The sequence below is a fragment of the Musa acuminata genome, chromosome BXJ2-6 (assembly GCF_036884655.1).
Source record: "Musa acuminata AAA Group cultivar baxijiao chromosome BXJ2-6, Cavendish_Baxijiao_AAA, whole genome shotgun sequence".
Taxonomy (NCBI): Eukaryota; Viridiplantae; Streptophyta; class Magnoliopsida; order Zingiberales; family Musaceae; genus Musa; species Musa acuminata.
In genome coordinates, this window is record NC_088343.1 from 12,378,196 (window position 1) to 12,396,362 (window position 18,167).

The following is an 18,167-nucleotide window of genomic DNA, read 5'->3' on the forward strand; positions in this document are numbered from 1 at the left end:
GTACACTATTACTTTCATGCATACAATATTTACAGCATCACATAAATCAATGCTTGGCAAGGTTTTGAACATTAAAATCCTCGAGATATATTAGACCTCAAGATCTAATTGCAAGATGTTAAGGGTTGCAGTGGGTTTTGCTCTCAGAACAAAGTGTATCTCAAAACATTAATATTAGGAAAAATGCATAAGCTGCAAGAAATCGTGTAATCTTATCATAATTGACAAGATCAAAGTGTCACAGTTGAGGAGGGTATTCTAGTCGTGATATATCACAATCCTAACTAGGCTGTGGTAACTAATTAATAATCAGATAAATTCTTCTTAGGTTTCATGAAGTGGTATCATTTCACAGGTATACCCTCTTTGTTGGCTGGAGAGGGGATCACAAATCTTTATCCTAATATCCCTTTTCTGCTGATATTTAATCAGGGAACGCCTAAAACTGGCCCATGCCTCACCCCAGCTGAAGTTTTGATTGCTATTCATGGGATAGATCCTGTGAAAGATGGGATACCACTCAAAAAGGTCTGTAGCCCCCTCCTTTCTTATTAGTTGAATGTTTACCATGAAGTTGTGAAAGTGCAAACAACTAAGCCTTTGCTTTGTAGGTTATTGATGCATGCTCTGCTTGCTTTGAGCAGCGGAAAGTTTTTACTCAACAGGTGTTGGCAAAGGTGTTGAATCAATTAGTATGTATCACTTGACCATGTCACTGTTTTTGGCTCCATATCTTATTATACATAATGGCTACTTAGCAAAGCTAGGTTTGCAGGTTGAACAGATACCTCTTCCTTTGTTGTTTATGCGAACTGTCTTACAAGCAATTGGCATATTCCCTTCATTGGTAAGTTGTAATTATTTTATCATAAATTTGGGAATATTAGGCAAAGTGTCCTCTATATGATTTGTTCTGTATAAATTCTATCTGTTGAGATTAGCAATGCTTATATGTTGGAACTTAGTGAATAACTGGTATATAATGTTTGTCTATTTTATTAGAGAATACTTAAAAAAAAGTCTTTTAGGTGGACTATGTAGTGAGTAAGATTTTAGCACAATCCAAATCTGTTGCGGTTGGACTTTGGCTGGATGTGTCTGTTTTGATGGAGTTTGCTTAACCTTAAAGATCAGCAATTCAGCACAAAATGTAAACTTGGTTCCTATGTTGGATAGTTTGAGGCAATATGCTCTCAGTTGTTGATGCTTTGGTGATGATACTCCACTTCTTTGGTCAATAGACACATAAAAATATCCTTGAAACTAATTGAACGCTAGATTGTCCTCAGGTTAAGAAAGATGTTGCCCTGCGATAAGACGGTTTCTAGTGAATCATTGAGGATGGCAGGATTTCATGTCAATGCAGGATTCAGACTGGCATTTGCTTAGGCCGGGTTTAGTCATGTTCAAGTTCAGCATCATGTCTGGTTTTCAGTAACACAAGGTTTAGATTTTTTTGTAATAAACTTTATGGAGGATCATTTTTTATTTTTAGTAGTTATTTTTCTTTTACATTTATATTGTTTTAGTGGCCATAAAATGGTTCTTACGAGAGTGCTAACTGGCTGGTAATTCTTTCTGATAGGAACTCCATCTTTCATCAATAAATAGTTGGAAAGACCTCAAATCTTTCACAAAAGCTAGCTTCAACTGAGAGGAAAAGAAGAAACTTAGTATCACTGCCTCTCAACTAGGATGATTATATTTGAGCTTACTGTCATTTCTGCAGTGTGTTGAGATCAGGTCAAATCTGGAGTCATGGTGGAAAGATCAGATTGAGATATGTTGTCGAAGGTAAAAGGTGGAGCCTTCCTTGCGAGCATCAAGGGCATATTTGGAAAAGGAACATGATAGTTGTCAGCTCACCTTCTCAAAGATCATGGATTATTGATATGGTAACCTATGTTGATTTATGGATGTATAAAATGGAAGAAGCAATCGGCAGCAACATAGTCCCCTATTCTTGACCTATGTTGCTTCCACTGCTATTTTCCCTAGATAGCCTTGCAAATGATGAGGGATGAGGCATGAACGAGACCACAAGCTCATTGCCTGCTTATAAAGGGGATAGGACTGACAAATATAGGCTGGTGGCTGTCTCCCTTGAGGTTAATCGTTCATTGCGTTGCTAGTTGGCTGTAGCCACCAATAACATGTTTATGGAGATTGAGTTGCATTAGTAACTGATAGTATAGGCTGATCCTGAGAGCTCATTGACTAATTGTATTCCATGTACACAGAAAATAAGGATCTTGAACTGAGTTTTTTTAGATTTCTCTTCTAGTGCAGGTGTCCGGATCTTCAACAGAAGTTAGGTAAAGAAATCAAAGTTACTGTCTTTAACTAGCTGGCAGGCAACTTCTACACCTGCCTAGCAGTGCTAGCTTCCTTTTCTTCATGAGGTTGATTGCAGATCCTCAATCGATATAACTCAATAAAATAAACTTCTTATCCTTCTTTGGACTGACCCATCATCTCCACCCCATAGAAACTACAAGATCACCCGAAGGACACCTTTGCCATCCAGAGGTCACGGACTGACAATAGAGGAGCCTGTCGAAACAACTTGGCACTCAGAAAGGTGAAATAATGGCTAAAAGATAGACCTGGAAATCCCAGACTTGTGAAAGCATAACAAGTCTTTGTTCATTTCAGGATACCCTGGAGATAAGAAGTATCATGGTCCAGATCTTGTTACTTCTTGAGTTGTCTAGTGCTTGGATGCATATTTTGTTTTTCGTACTCTCTTTTCTGATTTATTGTACTATTTTTTTCATCTTATGCTGTGGTTGGTGGGGGGGAGGGGGAACACGAGGAGGAGGTTTGGCAGTGTCAGAAGTCGAGGAATTGGACCATCTGATAAGGGATGGTCCGTGTCGTAGTTCACACATGGACCAGTAAATATTGACCTGTACGAACCGTTCTTTGCAAAATCGAGTTCCTTGGTTGACACGAGGAGTTTTAGGAATCTTTACGAGCAAGTTTAAAATAAAAATGTGTTGTATCTTAAGCTCATTGTGTCAACTTAATCTATTTTCTGTTTGTTATTTTGTAGGTGGATTTTGTAATGGAGATCCTGTTACGGCTTATAAGTAAGCAGGTAGTCAATTGTATTATATACAGGCACCTTGAAAAAGATCAAATTGGTATTTTATGAGGTTACTCCTGCAAAGTAATTATGCCTGTTGTTCGATTGTTTCTACAGATATGGAAGTACCCAAAACTATGGGTGGGATTCTTGAAATGTGTTACTCAGACAATGCCTCAGTCTTTTTCTGTTGTGCTACAGGTTTGCTATTATTGCATGCAGTACGTTGTGGTGACACAAAATTTAACTGATCTTTGTTCAGTGCATTCTTTAAGTCACTTTAATGCCAATAACATTGATGAGAGTGTTTGAAAAGTTAAAACAGAAACAATTTTGCTTACTGGTTTTCACTTCTTTGATGGTGTAGGCACTAGGATTTTTAGTGATTGCATTGACCAAAAACTCTCTTGGAATTAGGAAGAGTATCGTGAAGAAAACATTTGCAATTCTTTTTTTTTTTTTGAGAATACATGTTTTCTTGGAACAAAGATTACCATCACTAATGTTTCTGATGCAACCATGGCATCACCCAACCTGGACCAGTTTAACTTGGTTGCAGCCTGTATCAATTTGGGTTTCCTTTGTCAACTTTGGTTAAATACTGTTTTGAGTCAGTTCTGAATTCATATTGAGTCATTGAGTCAAAGTTAGTCTTGAGTGCTCTTTTAAGTCGGGTCTTAGGAGTTTTCAAATGAAGTTTTATAGGGATTATTCTGTAGTCCAGATTTTCTTGAGAACTCAAAGAGTGAACTTCTAGAAAATTAGCCAAGTGCTCTTCTGTCCAAATAATTTTAGATTTGATAAAAAAGGGGAGACACCAATTTGGTTGAGAATGAGATTCCAACCACAAAAGATATAATGATTTTTTAGAGCTCCAAAGTGTAATAAACAATTAAATATGTTGCATTATGTTCTGATAAAATACCAAGTAATGCTCAGATTATAGGTCGTGTGGCCTCGTTCATCCCTTTCTCCATTTGACTTTAATTATATTATCCATCTCTTGACCTTCATCTTCATATTATAATTTTTCTGTTTCTCTTTGTCAATCTTTTCTGTCTCAATAGCCATGTTTATTCCTTGTGTAAAAAAATCTTGCTGCATCTAGCCCTTGACTTCTAACTACAATCTTCTGCCTCCCTCGTCTTTTATTCCCTTTATTTATGATAAACATTCTATGGTGTGTGCATCAATTTGGTATCAGACTGTTGTGCATGTATCAGTGTCTTTTTGTGCTTTGCTAATCTGGCTAAAAAGATTGAAAAATAAATCAAAGCTTTTTGTAAGATCCATTAAGTTGATAGGCTGACCAGGATTGTGATTTGCATATTGTTAAGATTGGATGTTGGGAATAAGTCTTGGAGAATCATTCAGAAAGTAGTTTAAAAAATCATTTATTGACCTGATTTTGAAATTCTGTCTCTGAAAAGGAGACATCAAAATAAGCTACATTTATTGATCTTATTGCAATCTTATAGTCTTTGAGAAGTAGAAAATGCCACTAAGCAAAAGATCCTATTGATTTTATTACATACTTATAGTTGAACTCAAATTATGAGTCATAAGCTACATTGGGTTCAATAGTTGTTTAGCCCCAGTGAGTCCCACACTAGAAGTGGGTTATGCTGGTATCTAAAACTAAATTGTCTACTACTGACAGCATGAGTTCTAGCCTATTTATACTTCATCCTACTCATTGGGTCAGATCTATTGAGTCAAGATGTGAGAGTTGGCAATAAACCAACACTTTGGCCTCCTTATACTGACTAATGAGTGTCGAGATGGTGTACATCAGTATATTGAAATATTGGAACCCCAAAGGTAAATTGTCTACTACTGACAGCATGAGTTCTAGCCTATTTATACTTCATCCTACTCATTGGGTCAGATCTATTGAGTCAAGATGTGAGAGTTGGCAATAAACCAACACTTTGGCCTCCTTATACTGACTAATGAGTGTCGAGATGGTGTCCATCAGTATATTGAAATATTGGAACCCCAAAGGTAGATTCAGCTTTAAGTTGGGAAATTGTGATATCCAACATAAACTGTTGGATAGCTAGCTAGAATTACCGGCCTTTTTCTACTGATGGTGAGAAAATATTTCATTGGTTTGCGAAGGAAGTAGTAAATTTATATTTATTATTCATCTTGGTACTGCTTTTGCTTGTTCTAGGTGTCTATACTACAATATTCATATTCTGCTGACTCTTTGTCTTCCATTTGCTTCAGAGGAAGAGAGAAAAACAACAGAGAGATAGTTTGTCATGCTTGTACTGTAAACTATTCTCACAACAACTAATAGCAACATGCCATATGAGTTCCTACCACATTGTTACAAATAAAAAACAAAGCATTAAATATCTCAAAACCATAAAATTATTTTTTGAAGAGATTCTTATTGTAATTTTATTTTGTTATGTAAAATTGTAGGAAGTTATTAGTAGATTCTATGTGGTCTATGTAATATGGGTTGACATAGAGATAGTTTAGTAAAACCTTTGACATATTTAGGTTTATAAATAAGTTTCAAACTTGAGCTAAAAATATTAAGTGTGAGCAAATCTGTGTGGCCTATGTAAAACTTATGGAACTAGGAATGACTAGAAATGTGTGTTAGGGCATGAAAGTATATCGTCTGATGTACCTTCAAGCAGCCTTACTTCATCTGTGATGCTATTTTTTCTACAACATCATAAGTTTACTACATTTCCTGTATCACTGATTCAAACTTCTGTCAATAAGGCATGGTTGTTTAATATCAATCCCATCATCAATCACTTTGATTTTAGATGTTATTTTCTTACCATCATAGTTTTGAAATGTTCACACATTTTTTGTCACTTTTCTACTGATGCCTGCCTAATGCAGATTTCTTTTAATATACTGATGCACTCATCCTTTTTCACTTGGTGGACAGTTGCCAGCTGCACAGCTTGAAAATGCATTGAACAAACATCCTGTGCTGAGGCCTCCTTTGGTTGAGCATGCTAGCCAGCCAAACATACGTTCATCTTTGCCCAGGTGAATATAACTTTTGTTTTCTGTTCTTACAGTATTGATTTTCTCCTTGTTGATGTTGAATGCCAGAGACTGTATATGCTGTGTTCAGATCAACACAGGTGGTTTTAGGACTTGTACAAGATTTACAAGCTAATAGCCAAGGACAGACTAGTCAAAGCCAGGCTGCAGACACCGGCAGTTCTACTGCAGATGTAGCAACAGAGTTAACGCAAGAATCTAGCGCTGTCAGCTGAGTCTAAAGAGATTTTGCAACTTCGTGGAAGCAGGAGACTTGTTTGTAAACAACCTGCTTGTCTGATATGGTTAGCCTTTTTCCTGGCTGTTAACTGGTAATTCTCTTAACAAGCTAAGAACTGAAAAAGAATTTTGCTGACAAGAAACCAAATAATCAGGTGTTGCTTAATGTTCCCTGATTACATCATCAATTTCTTGTGTTGTCTGCCACCTTTTTGTGCCTGGTCAATATGATTCTGTCTGTTTGCTCTAGGGGTTGCAGATTGTAATGCATATGAGTACATTTAGTGGAATGTTATCTCGAGTTACACATGACATATACCTCACTTATTTTTTCTGTATTATTCTTGTACAACAATTTCAGAAAGAAGGAAATAATAGTAATACATTCATCTTTTTGTGTTTTGGTGTACCAATCTTTTGCCTTTTTGTAAGAACTTTATCTTGGATCAACTTATAGATGGGCTTCTTGCGTAAGGATTATCTTTTATGGACTGAGCTTCAGCAATTTTTTAGCCTTTTCTGTTGACATAAAGATGGAATATTTGTAACTGTTATTCAGAATTAGATTCTTTGAACTTTAATCAAGACAAAGCCTGATTTGTTTTGCTTCTTATTGGATGAGATTGTCCGGATAGTCTATGTATCATTCATGAATCGGATGACCATTATGCTCTTTAACTTTTTCTTGGTGGGTTGAGCTATATCTACTTTGTTCGATTTAAGTTCTGAAGTTTGCCTTTGACATGTCATTAAATTGAGTTCTTGGTATTAAACTTGTCTCTGAAAATGGTTGGGTTCATCCGAAGATGTACAAGTTTGGTGATCCTCAGAGCAAGCATTGTATCAGGTTTCATAGCATAGAGCGGCACCAACTGCATTAACTGAAGTTGATAAAGGGTGCTGACAATATTTCACGTTGAGCTGAGAGAAATGATCGCTGGGCGGACTCCAGTAATGTACTCGAGATTCACGTAACATCAGTTGCATTTTCTATCGTACTTTACAATTTAGTGATATTTCTTTTTCCTACAATGTAATTATTGAGTGTACTGTTTGTGTCTCAAATTCCTGAACTACCTCATGTGTTATGAGCTCGCAATACATTGGTGATGTAAAGAGTGATGGATATCTGTTTTTGGTATTAGCCGACTATTATGAACAATTATCTCTTAGTTATGAAGTCCAAAAGCAGATTTCTTGCTTTGATCGATAAATGTGTATATGTTCATGTAAATGTGCTCATAACCAGTCAGGTTGAAGTGGATATTTTGGTTGTGATGAGATGAGACAACTATATGAGTAAGCATTGTCTTGAGAATACTCAGGTTTTCCGAATTACTTCCTTCTGTGGTTTATTTTCTTTCATCATATCCCTTTCTCATTTATTATACATGCATTGTTTGCATCAACTCAAATATATCTATCATGTTTCTTCCGTCGCCAGCATCCTCCGACTTAGTCAAACTATGCAAAATGCAGTATTATTATTCATCCCAAGCATATATTTAGTTTGTCCAAATTTATATCGTTTTTGGTGTTTCTTGTTTATTTGCGAGATAGATGGCAAAGATGTCGCCTTCATGCCTACAGAGTGGACATTGACTTCTCTTAACGATAAGAGAGAGTCATGTTTATTGGTTGCGTTCTGGTGGATGGATGACGAAGAAAGAAGACGACGTTCGATTCTTTGCTGTCGAGGAGGCTCTTCTTTTCAGCCATATTTTTATGTGAAATGTATGTAGTTCATGTCGAACCGCTGACCAAAATGGCGCACACACAAAACGGATTCGGATCGATTCGACCCCGTTCTGTATCGTGAAAGACCGGAAAAAAACCCTAGCCGCCGATCCGTATAAAGGTTCCCAAGATGGTGAGGAGCTTTCCTTTGCCACGGGAAGGCGTTGAAGAAGGCGAAGTCTGCTGCAATGGTGTCTGGGTCGGGGTTGTGCGCGCGACGGGTGGTGGTGGACGCGCGTCACCACATGCTAGGACGGCTGGCGTCAATCGTCGCCAAGGAGCTCCTCAACGGGCAGCGGGTCGTGGTCGTCCGCTGCGAGGAGATCTGCCTCTCCGGGGGCCTCGTCCGCCAGAAGATGAAGTACCTCCGCTTCCTCCGCAAGCGCATGAACACCAAGCCATCGCACGGCCCCATCCACTTCCGCGCCCCCGCTAAGATCCTCTGGCGCACCATCCGAGGGTAATATATGGCATGCTAATGATTTAGTCTTGGTAAAAGTTCTTTTGCCTCGTGGGAACGGATCAATGGCAGGATATAAAGTTCGATCTTGGTGATTTTTTTCTCTTTGTTGGGTTGGTGGTTTAGAGATCTATGTATGATTCTTGCTTTTATCCTTTAAGGATGATTCCTCACAAAACGAAGCGTGGGGCTGCGGCGCTAGCAAGGCTCAAGGCGTATGAGGGTGTGCCGCCACCTTACGATAAAACAAAGAGGATGGTTATTCCGGATGCCCTCAAGTATAGTGCTCTTCTTCAAATGATTTTGAATAGAAATGTACGCAACGTTGCCAGCTTTCTTGATGAGATGGTGGATCTACTGTCAGGGTATTGAGGCTTCAGCCTGGGCATAGATATTGTTTGCTAGGTCGACTGTCATCGGAGGTTGGATGGAATTACTATGATACGGTTAAGGTTAGATCGACTTGGCTTCAAAATTTATCGTTTATTTTTCAACCTGAAGCATAACTATGTTGTATCTTTTTCATTGTCTTTAATCTTCTTCATTGTTTGGGATTTAGATTGGAATTATCATTTATTTGTTGTCGCCCATAGTATATATGATCTTAACAGGTATCTAAGATGGAGGTTATAATTGCAGAGGATATTTGATTTGTACATTTTCATGCTAACATCCTAACTTTTCTGAGTCGCATATTGCTTGGAGATCTGTTATGATGTCTATGTTGATGTGCTAATGTGAGAAAAACATGACACGTATTAGCTGAATCATGGTTTATTTTAAGAACTATAACAAACTTTGTTTTATAGTTTGAAATGCAGATTAAGTCTTTCTAGAATGTACATGATATCTTAGATGATCCTCCCTTATTTTATCCTGGAGTTGCCCTTTCACAAACAAAAATATTTATTTTTGGTCTCTTTTAGCAGTTCATATATTGCTCTCAACATTCTCATTTTAGCAACATTAGTTTTTTTAGTACATGTTATTTCTTGATCACATGGTATCGAAAACCATAAAGAACAATTGTTTGATATATTTTTTTAATTGTGATCACATAAAATATTTGACCTTCCTCTCCACTTTAACCATCCAACTATGAGATACCTAAAACTTTTACTGGTTGAAACTTTGCCCATTCATTTTAGTTGTATACAATTCTCTTAATATTACCGAGATTGCATCTTAAGTTTAGAGTGAATTTCATTTAAACTCTCATGAATTAAAACAATATCATCGGTAAATAAAATGCCTCGTTGAGGTATATTCTATGCATGTTTAGCAAGTTGATCATTGACCTAATATGGTACTAATAGGAAACTTCCTAGATGAACTGAATGTAATTCTAACATTAGTGACTGCACCATCGTGTATATCTTTTATAATATCAATCTTGTTAGTGAATATAAATTTCTTTTCTAAATCTCACCATTGTAAACCTCTAGGGACTATCGTAAATTTTTTTTCCGCAAAGTTTTCTTTTTTCTCGATACTTTTTTCATCGAGTGTCTTCTAAATAAATAGTTTTTATATCTGCTATTTGAGACATAAAACCAAATCGTTTCTTGGAAATACCCATTTCACATCTTATTTACGGTTTCATAGGGTGTCATGTTATCTTAATTGCTTCATAAATATAACATTATTGGATACCTTTCGTATTCTTAGAAATTGGTACTAAAAAATATTTCCTTCATTTATCAGACATCTTTATTGATTCTCAAAATCTTATTCCGAGGCTGTCAATAGATTGACCGTACATGGAGTATCAGCTCCTAGCTTGCATTCTGGGTCTTGATGTATACTTGAAAACATTTTGTATTTTGTAGCATGACAAGTTTAGTGAAGATCAGCTTCAGAATTCAATTTAGAGTATAACATGCTCTTGTAATAACATACTTTCTTGTTTGACAGACTAATAATGATTGGCTGCTTCAGAATTTATTAATTGTATATATAATTTAGCGTATAACATCATTGTGTAGATAGACTAACAATGATTGGCTGCTTCAGAATTTATTAATTGATGGTATTATCATGCTTTCTTCAGTTTGTTAGGCAGTTACTTCATTGTCCATACTTGTTGCTTCGAAAGAGTTTGCGTCCTAGCCATCAGCTTTCTTTATTGTTGTGCTAAACCTAGATAGCTTATTATGGTGAGCTCAACTGACCAAACATGCAAATGCCTGTGCAGGTGCTCGAGGCAAAGAGGAAAGAGAGGGCCAAGGTGGCTTATGAGAGGAGAAAGCAGCTCACAAAGCTTAGGTTGAAGGCAGAGAAGACTGCCGGGGAGAAGCTCGGCTCCCAGCTTGACATCCTTGCGCCACTGAAGTACTGAGTTGATTACATCCCTTTTTCCATAAACATCAGGAGCCTTTCTGTCATTTTTATTTGGTCAGACTAAAGCTTATCCTGGTTTGGTTGTGTAATCTGCAACATCAGATTTCTTAAAATTACGCTTTATTTTGGACAGGTCTAATGCTTTGCAGGAACACACGGTTAAAATCCATCGTAGTATGTTCTGCTGTGCTTAATGTTCACCTTATAGAAACTTGATGCTTCTTATGTTGTGTGCATCAATGATGCTTCATCTGGGAACATTGGAAACTTGTCTCTTTGTGTGGTTGCCCAAATTTTAGCTATTTCTCTTGTTATTAAGCTATGCAATATTTGCATTCCAAGCGTGTGAAAGCTGATTTCTTCATTTCAAGGGAAAGCTTTTAATGCTTAGATTAATACAAATGACATACATGGCGAAGTCTTTTCTTTAATCTAATGATGGAGTTGTTGTTAGTGACTTGTTTTGTATATACGCATTCTTTGGTAAAATGTGTCGGTCTCACTTCACCAAATGGAGATGCGTTTCGCCAGATCACGTGAGCCATGGTATGCCTGCCACATGGATATCAACATTGATGCTTTAATCGTTGACGTAAGTCTAAATTGACAAGACTCGAATAGGATCCATTGACCCGATTTGACTCCCGCTAGCAGCATCCACCCCGCGTCTAAGATTGCTCGACGAACCCCGAGAGAGAGAGAGAGAGAAGACGAGGAGAAGGACGCAGCATAAAAAGAATCCCAAGTGAAGCAGCAAGCATCGACTAACACGCACGCTACGAAGGCAGCTCTCTTCCTTTCTTGCCCTTCAAGAGATTGCAAGGGCGAGAGGAGACCGAAGAGCGCGACCGATGGGATTGGACTACTACAAGACGCTGGGAGTCGACCGCAATGCCTCCGACGACGACCTCAAGAAGGCCTACCGCAAGCTCGCCATGCGATGGCACCCCGACAAGAACCCCGACAACAAGAAGGACGCCGAAGCCAAGTTCAAGCAGATCTCTGAAGCCTATGATGTATGTGTGATTCTTGGTTCTCACCCCCGCCCTTACGCCTTTCCGTTTATTTTCCGCTTTGCAAACCCCAAAACCCTAAAGGCGCGATCGTGCTTCCCAAATCTTTCTTTAGGTGCTGAGCGATCCTCAGAAGAGGGCAATTTACGACCAGTACGGGGAGGAAGGGCTCAAGGGCCAAGTCCCGCCTCCCGGCGCTGGGCCCTCCGAGTTCTTTGGCGGTGCTGCCGGCACCAAGTTCAGGTTTAACCCCAGGAGCGCTGACGAGATCTTCTCCGAGTTCTTCGGCGGCTCTAGCCCTTTTGGCGGAGGCAGCAGCGGCACCAAGTTTGCAGATGTCTTTGCTGCATTTGGGAGCGGGCGCAGCGGAGAAGCCTCTGCGAGTGCTCTGAGGAAGGCGCCCGCGATAGAGAGGGTTTTGGTTTGCAGCCTCGAGGATCTGTACAAGGGGGCCACCAAGAAGATGAAGATCTCGAGGGATGTTATTGACGCTAGCGGGTTAGTTGTTTGAATTCTTGACTAGAAATCTTGACCTTTGAGTTTAGTGTGCTCCAATAAAACATGACAGCAAATTATTATTGTTTTCTTTCTAAAAGACCCCTCTTATTTACAAGCTTGCCATGTCTAGGGCTCAGATTTGGACTTGCATGCTTTTGCTTTTGCATGATTCTGTTTATTTGGGATCTTATGCAACTATACTAGTTAAATTGGAAATTCTTAGAACCATTGGAATATCATATGCTCTCTTATCCGTTAACACTATTCCCACCTGCCTATGGTGATATTGCCTAAACCGAGATGGATGTTCATATTCAGTTTGGTGAATATAGATTTAAATTCAAACTGTAAGTATGACCAGTGTTTTTGTATATTTAATCTGTTTGGGGCTTTTCTGCATAAATCACCGCATGATAGTATCAGATTTTTGACTCAGATTGTGTAGCTCATAAAGAGGAATATTGACATGAACTTTGACTTAAAAAGTTATACCTGTTAATTCAGCAAAGAAGATTCTCATCATGCCACATGGCCTCAAAATCAGTAATCTGTTATGATGTAGCTACATAAATAATCTAATAATATATGTTGCAATGACTTGCACTTTAATTTATATACAACCTAATGATAAAATGAGCTGCATAAGGTCACCATAATCTTATGTTCCCTCAGGGCAGATCAATCTAATTTTCTTGTCTTGTTTGGACAACTCATGTGCGTTGACAGGTAGGGATATGACATATTTTCTTTCATTGTTTAGTATTTATGGTTTCTGAAATAGGCTTTTGTAACTTGGGTGGCTCTTGTCCACATCATGTTTGTACTCATTTTCCATCTTAGTTGAACTTTATTCATCAGCTTCATGCATGGCTGTAGCCCTATTGGCAACCATGTAAACTTTTGTGTTCATGTGTGGTTCTCTTTTTGTCTCCTTTGTTCTTCCTGTATTTTTCCAACGAGTCCCTTGTTATTAAATTCCAGATCACATGATAGGTCTTTTGATAGTCAGAGTTGGTATTGCTTATAAGACATAAGATTGGAATTGGTTGGATATGAGTATAAAACTAATTCTATAACTGGCAAGGATATGCACACGGCTTCTTTCTCTCTCTCTTTATTCAGTTTCTTCCACTTGAAAAAAGATGAAGATCATGTGATATGCACTAGCTTTAACGTTGATGGTGTCTGCTTTTGTCTAGAAGAGGCCCAATATTTTTTTTCCTTTTAATTGCCTAATTTTTCTCCTTTTTTCTGTATTTGGTGGCATACTTGTGGTTATGCAATTTAAATTCACTTGTTAAACTTTCCGCTTTCAGTTTTCTTCTTTATCTTGTTAGGTCTAATGTGTCAGTTAAACATGAATGAGTGGAATATAACTTAGATCATATTGTCGTGTCTTAAGCAAACTTCTCCCTTAATGAGGGTTTGGATCCCCTCACTAATTGACCTGGTTACACAACTTGGATTTGATGCAACTGTTTTTCTTTGATCATACCTGTTATTGTTTGTTGGATTGAAGGATTTAAATCGTGATCTGATATCGATTTCAGTGAACTATAGGATTGATATTGTAATAAAAGAATAATGCCGACTAATATTGTTGGGTTTGGTCTTCTTCTTTGGTGCATAACCCATCCACATTTCACTCCATGTGCCTACACTATGCTGTTGAAAACATGCATATGAATACAGACGAAAAATGGGCCGTTCTGTCACGAACGGTTGTCGCGCACCCGCAATAACTTCGTTCAACGATCCGTTTGTCGCTTTTGCATGCTTGTACAGTGGTATGACAGCATGTTTTGCCTTGGTTTTGTGTGTTTTTGCTTGGAAAATGTAAGCAATGACAGTTCGCAGCGTTGCAATATGATCGCTCGTCGCGCCAGGCTGAACTGCCCCAAAATGGCTTCGTTTTTATGTGTCACGGCTTGTTTTTTGCACGCCGCAGTTACATACGAAATGTCAGCCATCTCAGCACCCTGGAACCCCCCGGGTGACACAGGGCTGGATGGGGCTTCGGTATATTGTCGAGCGTTAAACAATCTTCACAAGTTCGCACATTAACTTGACGGGAACTTGCCTTCGCGCTCGGCACTCGGTGAGCAATTGTTTGTGGAATTCCAACTGTTCGTTCCACATTCTAAAGTCCTTGTTTTCTCCTTCCTTTCTTTTCTCTCTTGCACTCAAGGTGCTTGTTGAATTGCTTGTAAAGCTTCCATTTTCGCGAGACGTTGGGACTTGTCCGTCGCTCGTTTTCAATCTAATCAACTTTCTATTTTACATGTCTTTCGGGACCTGTACGAGATTGCAACTAGGTTGAACTTTTGCGGATGCATATGTCGCGAGGGCGCCTTATGACTTAGGCAATCCCAGCTAAGTCCGAGGAGTTGGCGCAAGGGTGCTTCACGAATTATGCAACTTCAGCTAAGTTCGTGACTTTGCCGCAAGGGTGCCGCATGACTTAGGCAATTCCAGCTAAGTCCGTGACAGTTCGGCTGCAAGGAGTTGAGCTAAGTGCAGCCCAAATTTGTATCTAAACAATCCTTCAATGGAACTTTGCTGGCAATACTTTCTAGCACTTGTTTCCTTCCTGTGTGGCACACCAAATATGAAATATAAATTTTCATGAACATCTCAATAAGCGAAATTTGTTTGTGCAAGAAGTTCTTTAAGTTCCACTAACAGTGTCAGCCTGTTGGACATTGTTCTTAATTCTGTTCTTCAGACAATCAGAATTCAGCTTACTTAATATCCTAGTTAAAATCTTTTACTTAGTTAAAATCAGTGCTAAATATAACCAGTATGCAAAATTTCAGTATACAAAACTGCTTTTTTTTTTTTGATACAACTGCAGTTACATAGCAGCTTCTTGCATACATGAAAAATCATGCCATATACAAGATGATTCTGTTGGATATCAGCTGAGAGCTGGTTCATTATTCATTACATTGTTTCAATATCCTGCATTATGTATATATTGCATGATAGTGAATACCAAACTTTTCCAATTTGGATAAATTGAGGATGTAGTTTTAATTGCATGATCCTGTATGATCATATCGGCAACTGAAGTTTCTTCTAGTTTACTTACTTCTCTTTGTTGCCAGAGAAAGAAATCATACTAAAGAGCAATTGCATAGCTGAAATCAATTCTAAATGATTATTTTATTGTGGATGTTCTTTTCTTTCTGCTTGATCATTCAGCATCAATGAGCTAAATTTAAGAAAAGTACACAAATACATGCAGGCAGTATTACTGATTTATTTTAATTTGATTCTGCTTAATTTTTTCCCATGCCTCTTTAACATAAAATTTTCTTGTCTTCTCACTTGTGATTCAATAGTTGACCCATTTGTTTTTGTATATTTTGTAGGAAACCAACTACTATAGAGGAAATATTGACGATCAATATCAGGCCTGGTTGGAAGAAGGGCACAAAAATCACATTCCCAGAGAAGGGCAATGAACACCGAAACTTGATTCCTTCAGATCTGATCTTTATCATTGATGAAAGGCCACATGGTGTCTTTAAGAGAGATGGAAATGATTTGTTCGTCAGCCAAAAAATCTCTCTTGTTGAAGCCCTCACAGGTTATACTGTACAGCTCACAACTCTAGATGGTCGGAATCTTACTATTCCTATCAATTCGATAATCAGCCCCACCTATGAGGAAGTTGTTCAGGGAGAAGGGATGCCAATCACAAGGGAAGCACCTAAGAAGGGTAACTTAAGGATTAGATTTCAAATTAAGTTTCCCACTAGACTTACACCTGAACAGAAGGCTGGCATCAAGCAACTGTTGGCTCCTTCCTGATTGGCCGGCATATACCTTTATGACACTGAATGTATATTACTTAATATGCCCCACTTCGTGGTTTTTGGAAGATCAAGAATTTAAGATGGACTGTAATTTTCTTTTTTTTGTTTTTTCGAAGTAACTTTACGAGACTCTTTTCTAGTTTGCTTAATGACGTAGGTCAAGTTAATTTGCTGATTGTAAAGATGTTTGGTCTATCTCTGCGTGTGTGTCAATTGAGTTATATCTTTGTCCTTTGTGATTCTATTGGACTACAAATGAGCATGTTTTTGCTTAGAAGACTCCAGTCTAGATTGTTGACCCAAATGGTGTGCTAGTATATGCAAGCTGTGGTATCAGTGTTATTTAGCATCAAGTTATCTTCAAATATTAAAAAAAAGGGGATTTTTTCATTGTTTTCTGTTTCTCTTAATTTCTGGTTTTGGAAACAGAAAGAGGTTCAGTGGAGAAGACTGAAATGGAGAAAAGCGATGGGGGATGTTGAGGCTCACAAAGTTTTTCTGTGATGCCAGGAAAATATACAAACAAATTGAACAAATTTGTTGAACAGAACGGAAACATCATGTTATGTGATATGTTGCATCTTGATTGTTGCCTTTTTCCATGTTGTTACTTCGCTTGTTGTTTGTAAAATAGTCCATCTTGATCTGGTAGTCTACATAGTAGATAACAATTCCATAAGGATTTCAATCTAATGGTCTTTTGTTGTTCATTTAGCTGTAACTGAACTAAGGATTTCTTTGTTTATAATGACTTTCTTCAACATAATTGTTTTAGGAGAGTTGTGTTGTTGCTAATTGAGCTGAATGCTGGAGCTGCATCTATCAAGTTTGTTAATCAAGGAAGAATTTAAATAGCACATTGCGGCGTGGCTAAAATAGACAGGTGAATTCCTCTACTTCTTCATTTTGTTAGAAACCAGTTATTTCATAATCAGATTCAGTAATGGAAGTACAAATTGATCTCATGATATTTCAAAATTTTGATTGCATGCAGTTATATTGTGGTCAGATTCAATAGCATAGCAAGAACAGGTGATCTCTGGATATTCCCCTTGGAAATTTCTTCTTTAAGGATATTATGCATATTAGCATTAGATGATATCTCTTAAAGAATGTTAACTTGACACCAACATTTATCAGCAGGTTTGATTCGCATAGCAATTACATGCACATTAGATAACACATTCCACTTGCTATTCTTCATATATGGATTAGATGGCAAGAGTATTACATTTTTATTCAGACATGCAATAAGATGTTTACACATTAGTTGTGTAAGACCAAGTTATATATGTTTCCTGGAACAAGAAGAATCAGATTATCTGAGTCATGTACAAAAAGGTTGCTTGGATTGATTATTTATTAACCTCATATATTTCTTAAATTTATGTGCATTTTTTACTAAAATTGTGAGGGTCACATCAAATTTAAGATGGGATTTGCCTAGTAGTGACTTCCAAAGGAACATTCACTTCATTTGAATAGGTTTCTAAGTCTATAAATTATGTCATTCTCAGATCTTCATGACTAAATATGCACTACCACACATGCTTTTTTTTTTTCTTGGTAAATCGTTTTCTATTCTTTTAATAATCTTTCATAGATTTCAGCATCAGGTGTGAACACTTGACTTGCACTTCATCTCATAATAATGCAGCAACTAATAGACTAGATTAACTTTTCATCATGTCACCTGTCAGAAGTGTCTGGTTCTATCGAATTTGCTTATTTGAATGCTCAAATATGTTTAAAGAGAAAAGCTTTGCCTCCAAACCATAAAATTAATCAAGTAAAAAAAATTCTAGAACATCATTATTCAACAATAAAATTAGTGTACTATATTTATTGTCCATGCAAGGTTATTTTCCAACATTACATTGTTTCTCCCATTGTAGCTTCATACATATGTTGAATGTATCTTTTTTGCTTATTGCATCCTAAATGTAACC

General features: G+C 37.6%; 3 protein-coding genes across 5 annotated transcripts in view; all 3 read left to right on the top strand.

Moving 5' to 3' along the window:
• Positions 1-7,510, top strand: part of LOC135583873 (uncharacterized) — a 41,494-nt gene extending 33,984 nt beyond the window's left edge. The window contains exons 21-28 of one of the 3 annotated variants that reach the window (XR_010487780.1): positions 433-528; positions 612-692; positions 776-847; positions 3,056-3,100; positions 3,206-3,289; positions 6,009-6,112; positions 6,201-6,441; positions 7,156-7,510. Coding sequence is in view for 1 of the 3 variants with exons in the window: in XM_065112789.1 (XP_064968861.1) it covers positions 433-528; positions 612-692; positions 776-847; positions 3,056-3,100; positions 3,206-3,289; positions 6,009-6,112; positions 6,201-6,345 (627 nt within the window). In the remaining 2 variants the exon portion in view is untranslated. Of the gene's footprint in view, positions 1-432; positions 529-611; positions 693-775; positions 848-3,055; positions 3,101-3,205; positions 3,290-6,008; positions 6,113-6,200; positions 6,745-7,155 lie in introns of those variants that run through there. The other 2 variants (XR_010487781.1, XM_065112789.1) reach the window with 2 other exon arrangements.
• A 509-nt stretch (positions 7,511-8,019) lies between these two features.
• LOC103987913 (large ribosomal subunit protein uL13w) lies at positions 8,020-11,111 on the top strand. Its single transcript, XM_009406378.3, has 4 exons — positions 8,020-8,546; positions 8,708-8,824; positions 8,911-8,998; positions 10,741-11,111. Exons 1-4 carry the CDS (start codon positions 8,275-8,277, stop codon positions 10,882-10,884), a joined length of 621 nt encoding a protein of 206 aa, XP_009404653.2. The 5' UTR covers positions 8,020-8,274; the 3' UTR covers positions 10,885-11,111.
• A 428-nt stretch (positions 11,112-11,539) lies between these two features.
• LOC135614914 (uncharacterized) lies at positions 11,540-16,411 on the top strand. The gene is made up of 3 exons (XM_065112790.1): positions 11,540-11,902; positions 12,015-12,397; positions 15,772-16,411. Exons 1-3 carry the CDS (start codon positions 11,738-11,740, stop codon positions 16,211-16,213), a joined length of 990 nt encoding a protein of 329 aa, XP_064968862.1. The 5' UTR covers positions 11,540-11,737; the 3' UTR covers positions 16,214-16,411.
• The last annotated feature ends 1,756 nt before the right edge of the window (positions 16,412-18,167 follow it).

What these genes read in the sequence shown, in the direction of transcription:
- LOC103987913 (XM_009406378.3), top strand. Translation starts at nt 8,275, where the DNA reads ATGGTGTCTGGGTCGGGGTTGTGCGCGCGACGGGTGGTGGTGGACGCG. An exon ending in CTCTGGCGCACCATCCGAGG is followed by an intron (nt 8,547 to 8,707) that starts GTAATATATGGC and finishes TTATCCTTTAAG; the next exon opens with GATGATTCCTCACAAAACGA. An exon ending in ATTACTATGATACGGTTAAG is followed by an intron (nt 8,999 to 10,740) that starts GTTAGATCGACT and finishes ATGCCTGTGCAG; the next exon opens with GTGCTCGAGGCAAAGAGGAA.
- LOC135614914 (XM_065112790.1), top strand. Translation starts at nt 11,738, where the DNA reads ATGGGATTGGACTACTACAAGACGCTGGGAGTCGACCGCAATGCCTCC. An exon ending in AGATCTCTGAAGCCTATGAT is followed by an intron (nt 11,903 to 12,014) that starts GTATGTGTGATT and finishes ATCTTTCTTTAG; the next exon opens with GTGCTGAGCGATCCTCAGAA. An exon ending in GATGTTATTGACGCTAGCGG is followed by an intron (nt 12,398 to 15,771) that starts GTTAGTTGTTTG and finishes TATATTTTGTAG; the next exon opens with GAAACCAACTACTATAGAGG.